At 36.8% G+C, this 15,532-nt stretch overlaps 1 protein-coding gene across 7 annotated transcripts in view; it reads right to left on the bottom strand.

Moving 5' to 3' along the window:
- The window catches only part of LOC106079109 (protein FAM53A-like), a 36,105-nt gene that overhangs the window by 7,159 nt on the left and 13,414 nt on the right, over positions 1-15,532 (bottom strand). For 4 of the 7 annotated variants that reach the window (XM_056033018.1, XM_056033035.1, XM_056033051.1 and 1 more), the window contains exons 2-5: positions 13,200-13,485; positions 9,491-9,548; positions 8,332-9,158; positions 1,849-1,914 (exon numbers count right to left, since the gene is read on the bottom strand). In XM_056033018.1, the coding sequence (XP_055888993.1) occupies positions 1,849-1,914; positions 8,332-9,158; positions 9,491-9,548; positions 13,200-13,304 (1,056 nt within the window). In that variant the 5' untranslated portion in view covers positions 13,305-13,485. Of the gene's footprint in view, positions 1-1,848; positions 1,915-8,331; positions 9,159-9,490; positions 9,549-13,199; positions 13,486-13,752; positions 13,930-13,954; positions 14,062-15,532 lie in introns of those variants that run through there. The other 3 variants (XM_056033027.1, XM_056033042.1, XM_056033056.1) reach the window with 3 other exon arrangements.

The following is a 15,532-nucleotide window of genomic DNA, read 5'->3' as shown; positions in this document are numbered from 1 at the left end:
CTGAAAGTAATAATACAATGTCAAATGTTTTTTAGGGGTAAACATAAAAAAAAGTTTATAATAAAGAATGAAGAAAAAGATCAAGCCAAGACAATGGATCTCTTCTTCTTCTTCTAGCCAGCTTTATTGCTGCTGAGCTGTGAGCTCTTTTGCAGACTGTGCCAAGGAAAAAAAAGTGTGCTGTTTTCTTCAGTTGTTCAGCACTGCCGTACAGGGTGTTGGTTATGTTGGGCTGTAGTGGAAGAAGGGTCTGCCTAAGGTGGATTAGGGAGGGGCATTCAAAGAGGATATGGTTTACGGTTTCAAAGGGGTGGGCGCAATGTCTGCAAAGGGGTAGTTGTGTGGAGTTTATTTTGTTCAGGTGGTAATTTAATAGTGGTGTGTGTCCTGTTCTTAGTTGGAAGATTGTAGATTGTTCTTTGCGGGGGAGGAAGTTAATACTGTCCAGTTTGTTAGGCGTAGTCATTTCTCTGTACATCGCTCTGCCTGTGTTTCCTGATGCCCATTGGTTGAGCCACTCCTCTTTGTGATTGTTGACTAACATTGACCTTAGGGTGAGTTAGTTAACAGGTCTATCTGGTTGTTCCATAGATGTACCTGCCTTTGATAGCTTATCTGCCTTTTCATTTCCCATGATGCCAATGTGTCCAGGGATCCACTGTAGTGTAATATTGATATTTAATTTTGATATCATCTGGTGGATTATCACAATGAGTGTTGTCAACTCTCTTGGGCTGTTTGAGGTGCTGCTGTTAAAGTGCTTGCAGAGTAGATTGGGAGTCTGTAAAGACAACAATATCTGATGGTGGTTGCACTCCTTCATATAATTTGTTTTCCACTGTCTGAAGTGCTATGGTAATTGCCTCAATTTCGGCTTGGAAGTTTGAGCAGTAATCACCACAGGGTGCGCTTATCTCAGAGTGTTTATTTTTAGGGAAGACCAGGAAGGCACCAAGACCAGCATTGATGGTAGCTTTGAAAGCCGATCCGTCTGTATAAATATGGATAAATATGGATAGCTGTTTTTTGATAGCTTTCGATTGTTTCAAGCGTGCCTACTTTGAGCTCCAGTGGATTTGATTCTTTTGTTAAGGTGTTATTTAGTAAATGTGTTTTGATGGTTGGTTGTTTGTAGTTTAGTCCGGGTGTAATGTTCGAATGGATCTCAAAAATGTCAAGCAAAACACCATATCAGTAGTAGTAGTCAGTGCTTTTTAAATGTGGGGAAAAATTATTACTTTTCTAGTATTTTAATGTTCATTATTAATTAATTAGTAGTTACAAGTTAATCAATTCATCACTGATTACCGGCACCTATTCTTTTACAAAAAAAAAAAGCACTGGTAGTAATAATATGTTTTAATAGCCTGTTCCCAATAAATCAGAAGGAGAGAGAAAGAAAAAACATATGGTAGCAGGTGGTAAAAGAGTTAGCAATGGTGCCACAAAAACCCACAATTGGGAATTAAATATTTTTAAAGTTACAAACAAGACATTGCTTGGGTAAAATAAAACAAAGTATGAGATATGACATATAACTAGATAAGAGATGAAAGCCACCAAGTTTCAAGAATAAGACATGGTATATAACTAGATAAGAGATGAAAGCCACAAGTTTCAAGAATAAGACATGGTATATAACTAGATAAGAGATGAAAGCCACAAGTTTCAAGAATAAGACATGGTATATAACTAGATTAGTGATGAAAGCCACAAGTTTCAAGAATAAGACATGACATAGAACTAGATAAGTGATAAAGAAAACAACAGAGAGTCAAGAGTTCGATGGATCACAAAACAAAAACATTTTGTAAATTGAAAGTGCATAAACACTTGATGAATGTTTACCTGTTTATCACCGGAACACCAAAGCTCTGAATAACTATGAGAGTCTGGGTACATTGGATAGGCAGTCTGAAACAAGAGTGCACAGTTAACTTGTATGTGTGTTCAGAAGTAGTAGTACAATATATTTGTTTTGAAATCCATCATTTCAAAACAATGTATCACACTAAAAGAAGAAGAAAATACTTAAAAAAAAACAACAAAAAAGCCCAACAAAACCAAGCTTTTACCAATTGTAATTGTATCAATTAGCTTGGATCAGTCATGTCACCTTTGAAATAGATCTAGACTAGCAATAATTAATCTGAATGATGAGAAATATTTTTTACCAATTGTTTTTGTTCTCAATGTTCTATGAACCTATCACTTGTCTGGACCAGTTGGGAAAGGTTGGGGTGGGGGAGAGTAAGATGGGGGTATCAGGGTAAAGGCTTTAGCATGATAGCTTTTTAAATATACAGTATTTTATATTTAAAAAAAAAAAAGTTGTACAACTTGAATTTGAACAAGGCTCCTCTAGCTAATACACTAACCACTGTGCCAGTGAAGTGGTTTTAAAAATAGAAGATTTCAGAGCTATCTATTGTTCGATTCAAACTTTAAAGCAATGACCTAATTCTCTACATAATGTATAAAGGGGACTAATTCAACTTAAAATGCCACATATGTTGAGTACTATTTCTTTCACTTCTCAGATATTAAACAAAATAATTAATTACCGATAATTAATTAACAAATTGGTAATTTTTGTTTATTGATTCTTGTGTTGTCAGGTACAAGAAATAGTTGTGTGCAAAATGTCCACTTGATTCTAGATTGGGTATGGGAGACAAAACATGGACAAACTTTGAACCAGACAGACTGACAGACAGAGTTGCTATAAGTTTTGTAAAAAGAATGTCAATGAGAGAAGGATGGAGAATCTGTGTGACTGTGTTTAAGTGAGAGAAAGGGAGAGGGGTCAGGGTCTCTGTGAATAAGAAAGGAAACTCCTACATGTAGGTATTGACTCACTGGCACTCACAATATTATGTTGCAGTTGTAATGCAGTATTGTCCTAAAGGCAAGAACAAATTAATTTGGCTGTATTTCTTTTCATAAATCATTCATCATTGAAAAGCCTAGTCAAGTTTCTTGCATGATTTACTATGTAATTATATCTATGGACACAACACGCGCAGACCAAGAGAGGAGATGTAGAACAACACAGGTCTGCTACTCGATCCACCAGGTTGTGCTATTGATCGACAAGCAGCAAGCTACTTGATAGCCTAGCTTTTAATGAGTGCCTCAGCGTCTGGCCAACCTTTGACTAGCCTGTAGATTCACAGCTAGGATCTAGATTTATGATTTCCCAGAAATAGATGTTTACACGTTTTATTGTACTTTCTACAGCTTGCGTTAGAACTACTGTAAGACTTACTAATATGTTGAAGATGAACGCATTAAATTAAAAAAACAACAACACATCCATATGAATGTTTTTTTTTTTAATGAACAACGATTTGTAACAGAATGGGATCCAATAATTATAAATAAAAATTTGACCTGAGAATTTAGTATCAAATAATTAAAAAAACAAGATAGTAAAAGCAGTTTTTGGTACACGCAAATGTGCAGGTCCCCTGCATTCAGTCAGACAAGGCCAGGACTTTGACAAGTTGGGGTTAAGATGGAGACATTTTTTGTTTACAATGTGAAGAAGCCCAGTTAAGAGAGTTCAGTTTTTTTTTCTCTTCAGGCTAGTGGGTATGGTATAGTTTTCCGTGGGTTCTGTGGAGCCCTGTCAGAAAGCGATTTCCTGAATTTAGAGCTGCAGAAATGCACTCTTCAAGCACAGCACTGAGAACAGCTGTGCTTAAATAAAACCATTTTAAAATGCAACTGATATGTAACTATACAAATGCAGAGTGAGATTTGAGCATGGTAACACTTCACAATACCGTGGTGAGAACCAAGTCAAGCCCCTGACTATATCCATATCTTTGCCTTTAACGTTCATGCAAAGCTCCCCCCCCCCCCCGCTCCCACCACCTTGTTATGCTTCAGACGGAACAGAGCAGGCATGGGTTAAGTTCTATCGTTTAATAATCACAAGGCTGTATACAAAATAAACGCGAATCCTTGAGAGCTTGTGCTGTCTCACAATGTGCACGCACCTAAGTGGTGGCCTCACCAAGTACGTTATAAATGTGAACTGTGCCTTTGTGATACCGGACTCATGGACAGGAACTGCCTTTCAAAGCTCGTTCAAAAAATGTTTAGGAACATGTGCATACACGAAACAGACGATGGTGAAATCAGAGTCTTGAATAGCACTTACAGACAGAAAGACAAATAGAAGGGGATCGCTTACACAAATAGAAGGACTAATAAAGATAGAAGCAGCGGCTGACCTATTTAAGCCACTTGACGATCATTAAGAAATCTCATCTCCAAATGAAAAGTGGTTTCAAACTATTAAATAAATATCTCTTTTTAGTATTTAAAAAATAATTAGAGCGCAGACTAAAACGAATTAGATAATATACGTAAAACGTTATTCACTCAAAGTCCAATACTTTCCTACCGTATAGGCTATCTTTATAGCTGAATACTAATGAAAAAAAACAACAACAAACAAACATGTTATTTTTATTGTTTTGCGCTTCTACTGGCACTCTCTTCCTTCCTTCTAGTTGCCAATGCTTACATGTGAGTGTGTGGTTTCATCTCTAATACTAGTCCCGATTTCATTTTTTTTTCATCTTCAGAGTCGCTTTGCTCTCACTATTTGTTCCGCATATCGAACCATGTTCTCACTATGAGAATGGGTCACACAGCTCATAGCTCAATACCACTAGTTCAACTTTTGAGATGAACCAAGTTTGTAAACAGAAATACCCAATGGCAGTAAAAGATAAACAGTTGTAAAGGTAATGAGTGCACAAGAAAAGCTATCAACCAAATGATAAGGTCAAGCTGAAGAAGCCCAAAGCTAAAACGAGATCGCCCTATGAGTGTGTGTGCGCGCGCAACTTCCGCATATTAATGTGTAGATGTACAGCCCATAGGTCTGCGTGTCAGAGAGAAATGAAATGTGACAGGATAGGAGCCAATCCCAAAAGCAATGAGCTAGAACTGGGTGAAGATCAATGGATCAGGTAATAGAAGAGGTTCAGTAGGGAACGGAACGTTGGGTTAGTAAACTCACACACACACACGTTTTATCTCATTTTTGTTTTTTGATCTTTCCAGCACTAAGAAACAGTTCAACGATCTGCCCGTACTTCACTCTCACACATTGGCTGGCACGCCCCACCCCACCCCCCTTTTCCTCCCATCCCGACACTATTAACAGCGTCATTGAGCGACTGTGGCTGGACAAATCCATAGCGAGCTAAACACTTCCAGCACTACCGCCAGCGCTAAGAAATGTGAAAACACATCCACACAGCTGACAAACAGCAACGATTCAAAGCAGTTCAACTGTTAAGAGGAATCTAACAAAATATCGTCAGTTCAATGACATGTATATGTTGAGTTTGTTTCAAACCCATTGGAAACATTTCTTTAGATTGACGTCAAAGAGGACCAAGTTAGTACAAAAATCCTTGTCAATGACAGTAGATCTGATTGGGATATATTCTATTCAACTCTACAAAGTGATCAAAAATGTAATTAATCAAACTCCTCTACCTTCATTATTTTCCATTAGTTTTGCCAATAAAACGTATATGTGTGCGTGCGTGTGTGTGTGTGTGAACAATTACCTCTACAAGTAAATTATTTACATTTTATTTACAAGTGCGTGTGTGTATGTGTGTGTGTGAAAAGCTAAAGGGAAAAAATGTAATTGGTGGAGGGGGGACAAAGTATGGTCAATAATAAAACAAAAAAAAAATAGTAGGATTGATCCAAAACTGAGTGGTCGACCAAAGCGTACATAGTACACAACAAAGCAAAGATCTCTGAAAATAAAAAATGATGGCATATTCTCGTCACGATCAAGACCCCAAGAAGAGGGAAAAAAAAGGACCTGTTTTAGTGTTATTATTTTTTTAAATCCACTTTCAAATGTTCAAAATTAAAGTTGTCCAGAGAATGCTAATGTCAAATTCAATCAAGTCAGAGTTATGAACCAGCCACGCCACATGAACTTAGTAGAATTTTAAATAGGAGCTACAATCGTACGCATTTGAGGTTCGATGACCTTGACAATGCAAATCACCTCACCAGACTAAAATATATCCATAAGAAGTTTTTTTTTTTAACTCTGAATTAAGGAAGGTCCTAACAACCACTATCAATTAACGAGACGGCTGTTTGTTTGCTCACTATAATTGTACAAACTTAAAACTACCAGGAAAAACCAAGACCAACGTAAAGCTATTTATAATCAAGTGTCAAATTCTACATGGTAGATAAAGCCGGTAAACTTGGGTCATAGGGAATAAATCGGTGCACTCAGGTCGATGGTAAAGTTGTTTCACTGGGTTATAGGCCTATGGTCTAAGTCTTTAGTGTCTAGTCATGAGGTGATTTAAGAGGAGGCTTTAGTACAAATACTCAAGAGGTCCAATAGAAGAACAGGAAACTAGTTAGCATTATGAAGGGAAAAAAAGGCAAAACTCAGCGGAATCACGGCAGTCTATAAAATGGAGAGGTTTGTGAGTGAGATAAAGTGTGTGTGTGTGTATGCTTATAGAAGACTTCAGTTCATATATGTAAATAATGTATTGATGCGTCTAAAAAATATAATCATTAGTTTTAAACATCAGGTTAAAAAAAAAAGGACTTGGAATAACAATCAGTATTAAAATATACAAATAACTATAAACTATTCACTTTGTTAGTACTCTTTAGGCGAGAAGAAAAGAAATTCGAATAAGAGCTATCAGAAGGAAGGATTCAAGAACAAAAGAATGGACTTATTCTTATTTAAGTAAAGCGAAGTTAGTTAACACACGTTGCATGACATTTGTGTGTGTGAATCCAACGCTCGATATAATGATTTATAATCTTGTCATTTTCAAATATCTATTTTCTCAGACCTGCTAAGTAGTTTTAAGTATGAACAAGAAGAAGCGAAATTGACATTTCAAAAATGTGTTTCGAGAGAAAAAAAATGCAACAAAATGCAGCTGATTATATTTTTTTTTAACTTTTAGTGGTGGGGGACTTTTTGAAAAACGACGTTTTCGAAAGGTTATTACATAATATACATATTAGACCTATTTGAAGACTAGAGTGTTCGCTGCATGTTTCAAACAAAGAGAGTTCAATGTAATCTAGCGGCCTGATACACAAGTCTGCAACATGCACCTTGTCTAAATTTAGATGAAACCTAGGCGCACGTGGGAATCTAGACAACGGGAAATGGAAGTTTAGCCCCTTGATGCGGATAACCCAATCCTCTCAATCTAGAGGGAGGTGGTCTGGAGGAAAGTCTTATTAAAAACAAAGAAGAGTGTGAGTGGGGAGGTTAAAGTAATTGAGAGATAAATTGCCACATCACTAGGACTATTCAACTTTGTTTAGTCGCCTCTTGCTAAGATCGTATTTAGTGAGAAGACGACGGAAGAGGTTTAGGTTGTGTGTTTCAACATTTTCAAAGGTATCAAAACCTAGGTCTACATTTGGCGAGTTAATGTTCCGTCCGACAAGTTTACATTTCATTCTCCATGAATACGGTTCAAAGTTAGCAAGAGTAGCGAGAACATTTTGCAAAGCATTCTTCGGGAATACACGAATTAAAAAAACATGAATGTAACTTCTGCAATTAGATTTCAATACAACCCTTGATCGGCACCTCAAAAACATGTTTGATTAAGTTCTTAATGATGACAGATCCACCTGTTCAACCATGCTTAAGTTTCGATCTACTTATTACTGAGTTGTCATAAACAGATAGATAATGAAATAGCTCTAGACAAAGGCAACATTTGCAATAGGACAGAAAATAGAAAACTGTTCAGGAAACAAAATGAAACTTTGATTCAAAGTATGCACCAAGTCATGTTTGAAAATGACTATGGATATACAATCTCAACCCCCGTCCCCCACCATAGCTACGCCACTGATAACAGGTATTTTTTTTACACCCACGCTTTTTTCCCCCTAAAGTTAAGAACCGAAAAGGGGGATGAATATGAAACAAAAAGAGATTATGTATCTAAACCACTTGACTAAGCTTGACTAGTTTTACATGCTGACAATGTTCTCAACTTTCTGACATCAAACAAAATAAAAACAAAAAAACTCGGAGTGGATTCAGCAGCTAGGTGTAAATGAATAACATACTTTCTTACTTTTTGTATTGTATCCCCTCCCTTAAAAACAACATTATCTCATGGCACAAAAAAATAATATGCTGTTCTCAAAATAAAAAAAAGAATTATTATTTTTAACATTTGAAAATGCTTAAAAATACAAACAATAACTAGTTAAAACAAAGAAAAAAAATAACTGTCACATGACTGATATAAACTATTTCCTTTCACTTACCTCTGTCATTTTATTAAAGTTAAGTGTTGGCCTATCACAGTCCCTCCTCCGTTTCTTGCCACATCGTCTATGATGGAGGACACACGGTTGGGAATGACACCTTGGGATGCCACTGCTGTTACAACTAATGCTGCCATAATGACTGTTGCTGCGGCAGCGGGAGCTTATATCCGATCTGCCATGCGCACAGGGTATTGAAATGGTGGAGGATCCTGAGATCTGATCCTCACATGAAAGACTTCGGTTTTCCAGAACCCGTACCCTATTCCTGATGGGGCTATAATCATGCCACACTGACCCGTGAGAGCTGAAGGAACACTCGCTGGTTGCAGAAGCTGGCCTTGGCACGGGTGAGCCTGGAGGAGTCTGTAGGTCAGACGTAGTGTAGTGTCCGCTATCCACACTAGGTGGCGATGAAACAACAGGAACAAGTTTAAAACCTGAGGATTTAGTTGGCAGCCATGTGCCAGCTTCACTAGAGAACACAGGCAGACTGTTTCTATCTTTCTCAGGAAAGTTATTGTTGCTGCGAGGAATCACAGCGATAGGTTTCCATATTTTACTTGACTCTTTTGATGTGGTGGGATAGACAACCAGACCATCAGCTGGAACAGACAATGATCTGCAATGCTTTTTTTTGGGCGGCGCTGATGGTGTTCCGGGTGCAATATCACAGATCTGACCAGAGGTGGGAAACTTTTTGTGCCGACATATATTGGAGGTTTGAATCTTGTCAGGTGCCCGAAGTCCAGTTTTGCTATCAGGAGAACTGAACTCATGTCTAGAAAGGCGTTCTGACTCCAAGGATAGTGCCCACACATTGGTGCCTAAATAGAAGATATGCAAATTTAGATTCAAGCTAGGTGTACACAAAGAAAGAGCTAGATCTAATGGTGATCACAATTCAGGTTTAACAAGGACACTCAGATTAAATAGATGCCCAGTGTGATAGTTAATATTAGCATTGTGAGAAAATCATTTTTAGAATGCAGGACATATTTCAGACAACAGGATACAAAATACAAAAAACAAAAACGTCCTAAACGTTGCCTATTTCCTATCCTTCAGACATATGAAATATTAGAAACTAGCAATAAAATAATGTCTAGGCAATAGTTTTTTTTTAGCATTAATAATATGAAATCTTTAAATATGATACCTTTAATGGCTAGCTTGTTAGGTTCTGACTGACATGGTGCTTTGGCTGTACTCTCCTGCTTTGAATAAAAAAAACAACATGATATTAACAAAAATAAAACAATAACAGTGTTTTAAATCCAGACACAGAAGGAAACTCAACCTTCAATAAATATTATTACTGCACCAAATCTATTTTAAGCAGAAATGCTATGAAACACCAGGACTTCTACAATTAAAAGAGCAACAACAGCAAAATTAAGGTAATAAAAAAAGACAGAACTTATTTCTTTCTTATTTCAACATTTTACAAAATACATTTGTAATTTGGGATTACCATTTAATACAAGATATTCAAAAGCACTCAATCATAAATAAAAAAAGTATTTTTAATTTAATATTATTCCTAAGGATCATATAGCTATTTAATTGTCCTTACATAAACACACACACACACACACCTTCTGTTTATGCCCTATAACATATTTCAAACAAATTGCAAAATGTAATTAAATCTGACTCAAACAGGTGCACCCATTATGTAGTTCAAGGGAACTGCCTTCAGCAAAGTTCACAGGACATTACTAACATAACAAACCATTTATACACATAGTTTGGCTAGTGGGTTATAGCACTATATCCACCCTACTAGAATTATTTTTTTTACTTACAAGACAATGTAAAATTCTTCATTGATCCTTTACAGCAGAAAATGTGTATTTGATGTGTGAAAGCAAGCACAGGTATGACATGTATGAATACATTTAAAATAAAACTCTACATACAGAAAATTATGGTGTTCTAATACAACCTATCCCACCCCTTTCCCCTAACTTTTCAAAGTGATGACAAATATATTAGTCTAACAACAAAAATTGCTAAAATCCACAAATCCAGCAATTACAAACCTACAACTCATGTAAACAAAACATTATCTTTTGTTTTCGTTTGTAGTATACTTAGTATACAAAACAGCTAATCATGTATACAAACATAATCAAACAGTGCTGAAGTCTAACTAGGCAAACAAATCTTATGGCAAATTCAGTACTTAGGCCTAATGTTAGCACACAAAGTGTGTTCATTTTAAGACAAATACAGTACTTGGGCCTAATGTAAGCACACAAAGTGTGTTCATTTTAAGATACTACAGTACATAGGCCTAATTTAAGCACACAAAAGTGTGTTCATTTTAAGATACTACAGTATTTAGGCCTAATGTAAGCACACAAAGTGTGTTCATTTTAAGATACTACAGTACATAGGCCTAATTTAAGCACACAAAAGTGTGTTCATTTTAAGATACTACAGTACTTAGGCCTAATGTAAGCACACAAAGTGTGTTCATTTTAAGATACTACAGTACATAGGCCTAATTTAAGCACACAAAAGTGTGTTCATTTTAAGATACTACAGTATTTAGGCCTAATGTAAGCACACAAAGTGTGTTCATTTTAAGATACTACAGTACTTAGGCCTAATGTAAGCACACAAAGTGTGTTCATTTTAAGATACTACAGTACTTAGGCCATATGTAAGCATACAAAGTGTGTTCATTTTAAGATACTACAGTACTTAGGCCTAATGTAAGCACACAAAGTGTGTTCATTTTAAGATACTACAGTATTAGGTCTAATTAAGCACACAAAGTGTGTTTATTTTAAGATACTACAGTTCTTAGGCCTAATGTTAGCACACAAAGTGTGTCTATTTTAAGACCCATTACAGTGCATAGACCTAATGTAAGCACAAAGTGTATCTATCTTCAGGTAGCATACAGTACTTAGGCCTATTGCAGGCACCCACGTGTTAATCTTAAGGCTTAAGAAGAGATAGCATTCATCTCTGGAAACAAAGAGACATGTAGTCAAGGACAAACTCCACAATGTCTGCTATAACAAAGTTACTGTGCTGGCTGGAAGAATATCAAACGATCAATATATGTAATTTATTGAAGCAGTATTCTCAAGGGCAAGGAGCATTAGGCTTAAGCAAATTATTCCAGGCAACTGCACATGTGGTCTAATCTCTAGATTGGCATACAAGTCCATAGTATAGAAGTATCCAACAATGGATCCAATAGGCATATTTATTTCAAGTCTGGTCATAAATATATCGGAAAATTGTTTGGAGGGTGAGGATCTCAGCTGTTGAGGAGGACAATAAAGTTTTGATCGCGAAGTTTGTTCTTTGGAATAGGTAAGGATAAATAGTAGTCTTAAGTTCCCAGGGCAGAAAAAAAGCAGAAATGAAGAAAAAAAAGCAGAAATGAAGAAAAAAAAACAAAAAAAAAAAAAACAAGCATGATAGATTTTGAAAATAATATATATATATATATATATATATATATATATATATATATATATATATATATATATATATATATATATATATATATATATATATATATATATATATGTATTATATGTGTGTGTGTGTGTGTGTAATCGTGTTGCTATGTCTAATCTGTATAATGCATTTTTTAATAAATTGTTTTAATCTCTATAGATGGCAGGTTGCAATAATGAATGTTAGGTTAGCCACATGGGAGAGAACCTTTCTATGCATCTCACTCCAGCCCCAATAGTCATTCCCTACCTTGAACAGCACAGGACGTCCTCCTGTATCGATGTGTCTCGGGCTTGTCATTCAGCTCCAAAAAGACATTCAAATTGGGGGGGGGGGGGGTCCACAATAGAGTAAGCCCGTGTACTTTGTGGCGCCAGATAGAAAATGACTTCTAATTCTTTCATTCTGTCGCCTCAAACCCAGCTGAGTTATCATGAACACAAAATAGAATGCAGACATTCTACAGAACAACTCAAGAGCTCATGTGTTATCTATGACATAGCTAGTTATGAAAATGTTTTTAAAAAATTAAATGCTAACGAAATATGTGCATTTAAAAAAAATAAAATGTAAAGAATTAAGGTCAATATAGAATTTATTTGATTTTATACATTGTTAATCACAACTTCAATGGGCAGTGCTGAAATAATCTAGAGGCAATAAAAGGTATAGCTTATGGCCCTAACTCGCTTGAGGCACCTTAAAATGACTTTCAATCTTTTGGAAGAAAAAGCAAAGGAAAAATTGTCTTATGTTGATAGCAAGGGACCTCATACTTTAAATAGCTTTCAAGTCTTAATCAGGCCCAAATAACGAGCTAGTCTTCCACTACTGGTGAAAGGAGTCCCCAAATATTACTGCAATCGGAGTAGGCGATACGGCCATAACAACTTATATAAAGTAAAGCTCTAATCAAAACTACAAGAAAAATGATGCTTACTAGGATAATATTTCACATCCGGATAGAGCACAGCACGAGACAACACCCATAGATGAAAGCCGAGAAACACAAACCTGGCACCAGAGAATGCTGATTAATTCCTTCAAGTCTATATACTCAGGAGGCCCGCTTTAAGTCACTGATTCCCCCCTCCCTTTTTTTTTTCCCTTTTACCAGAAATACCCCACCGGAAAGCACTGAGTGGCTATCTCAGGGCTAATTGACCTACAAATCGGAAGTCACAAATGAGAACAGGAAGAGGGGAAAAATGCAATATGTAAACATCTTTTTTTCAACAGGTGTACAAGTTCAGGTTTAGAATCTCAAGTCCTGCTGCTCACATAACTACGCAGCACAAATGTCACACACACATACTCTATAGAAGAGATCAAGCCAAATGTACTTCTTTGCTCTATTTACTTTGTAAACAACAACAACTTACCGGTGACTTACTGCTACAACTAATGTTGGTACTCTGAGAGGATTCTTCCAGGCGCTGGTTCTGGAGCTTTTCAGTGATGAGAGCCAGTCCATTATGGGCCAGCATACTTCGCGTACAGAACCTCGAGGCACTGTAGACGATCCCGGCCACAGAGTGCCACTTCTAGCATCCAAGCTGGTGTTAAGGTTTTACTGGGGCTCGGCAAGAAACATTCTGTGAACCATCCTTCTGGCCCCAATGTCAATCAGCTAATGGTCTTGATCTGTTTTTATAAGGACCATTATTCCTGTTGAGGTTCAGAAAAAAAAAAAAAAAATGAAAATAAACGCCGCCTATACAATTCACACACAAAGACACATGGTCCGAAAAAAAAAATATTCAAGCAAACCCAAGCAACCTTCATAATGACTATGGCACAAATGTTACTCCCGATAAGGTATTCCAAGTCTCGTTTCTTATAACAAACCAGTTTTCTATCTAACACAAAAAAAAACAGGGAAAAGTTAGGAGAAATATTAATGTTGACTTCAAAGAGAAATAAACAGATATTCACGTTCTCTATACAACAGGGCTGCTAGAAGATTTCCTTAAAACACGAGTCAATCGAAATGACACTGATTTTAGTAAAAACATTCCAAGCAGTGAAACAAGTAGAATCTACGTGAACTCCTGGCAACACAGACTGGGCCAATCTTCCCCCAACAAATCAAACCCGAAATTCAATTCTTTCTTTCGCTCCCACTTCATGCACGTACTCAGCAACTGAAACGCCTGTCCCGCTCTTCTGCCAGCAGCTTCTCCTTTTAGTTCACCGTCTTGCAACTAACCATCCCAGTCCAATAAACAAATTATGCCCATTCCACAATGGCGCGCAGCACATGCTCTGCAGGATGAAATGAGTCAAAGGACTACCGCCCCCCCCCCCCACTCGTACATTCTCACAAACTAAACCTGTTCTACCCAGTAACTTATTTCAACAGTGGGCTTTTACTACTTCTTGTAGTCGCGTCTAACAAAATCAATACTACCTTAAAGTGTTTAACATTTTTATGTGTGTTTATTAAAAGCCTGCCTTAACTGAACCTGTGTGTATGTACTAACATTTGAATTAAGTCACACACCGTGACGGCAATTAAAAAAAAAAAAGCAAAGACAATGTTCCCTAAAGACACACACACACACTATGACCGCTACTCTAATCTGAAAAACATGGTCTACTTCAGTCTTTGATCCAGAAGGGTTAAAACGATCACAATTCGTAGTGGTCCCCTGCCAGCGGAAACAAAGAACTCAGGATGGAAATAGTGATGACATCAACGCTAGTACTGCTTTGTAGTTTTACAAATAGCAAGAACTTCCCATTCATACAATGACAACATCAGTCTTAGTTAGAAGATTAAACTTGAGAAACAATGAGACCAAATAGATTCGCCACGTATGCAGCCATTTGTCTATACTAAGAGCACACCAAGGTAGTCAGGTAGTAAAGGCTAACTTTGTTACCTGAGATTCGATTCATATTAATTAGAAAATATTTAAACACACACACAAAATAGACACAACGCATTTTATTTTACAATTAAATCACTAAGGGTTAATTACAGACACACTTCTAATCGTCACCGTTTCATAATTGCAACAATTAACATGACGACCGTAATTACCGATTTAAAAAAAAGATGTTTTACACGAATCAAGCTGATAGTAGTCACAAACAAATTCGGCCAAACACTTGCCAAGTTTTCTAAGTGAACTGCTTTGAATTTGGATGGCAGGTTTTCTTTTAAAGTGCGAGGTATCGAGAGTGAAAAATCCACATTAAGATGTGCAGGTTTCAACAGCAGTTATCAGCACCACTGTCTATAATGTTTCTTTATGACTAAAACACACGCACGATGTTTGCGGAACAGAAAATGACCTGGACGTAAATACACTATGGCTAGTCCTTAATATGCACACACAAATGTAGAGCACTGTATATGATAGATCTTCACCGCTTGTCAATAGTGATATGTCCACAATACCGATGGTTTGTGCTGGAACTACGACCTATCTAAAGCACCAACACACAAACAGCTGGTAAAGCAAACCACAAACTTGTCATTAAAACATCTCGTCTCCGCTGCTTTTAAAATTGATCTAATAGGATTGTATCAAATGAAGATTTTTTTTTAACATTTAAAAGCTACAGTATAAGAGAGAGAGAGAGAGAGAGAGAGAGAGAGAGAGAGAGGGGGGGGGGCGGGCGGAGGGAAGAGACGCAGACGAATCGAGTTGTGTTAGCGATGCGGTGGCATCACCAAGGCTAAAAGCACTGAATTGAACCAACTTAA

The sequence above is a fragment of the Biomphalaria glabrata genome, chromosome 1, assembly GCF_947242115.1.
Source record: "Biomphalaria glabrata chromosome 1, xgBioGlab47.1, whole genome shotgun sequence".
Taxonomy (NCBI): Eukaryota; Metazoa; Mollusca; class Gastropoda; family Planorbidae; genus Biomphalaria; species Biomphalaria glabrata.
This window is presented reverse-complemented; position numbering and strand designations above follow the sequence as displayed.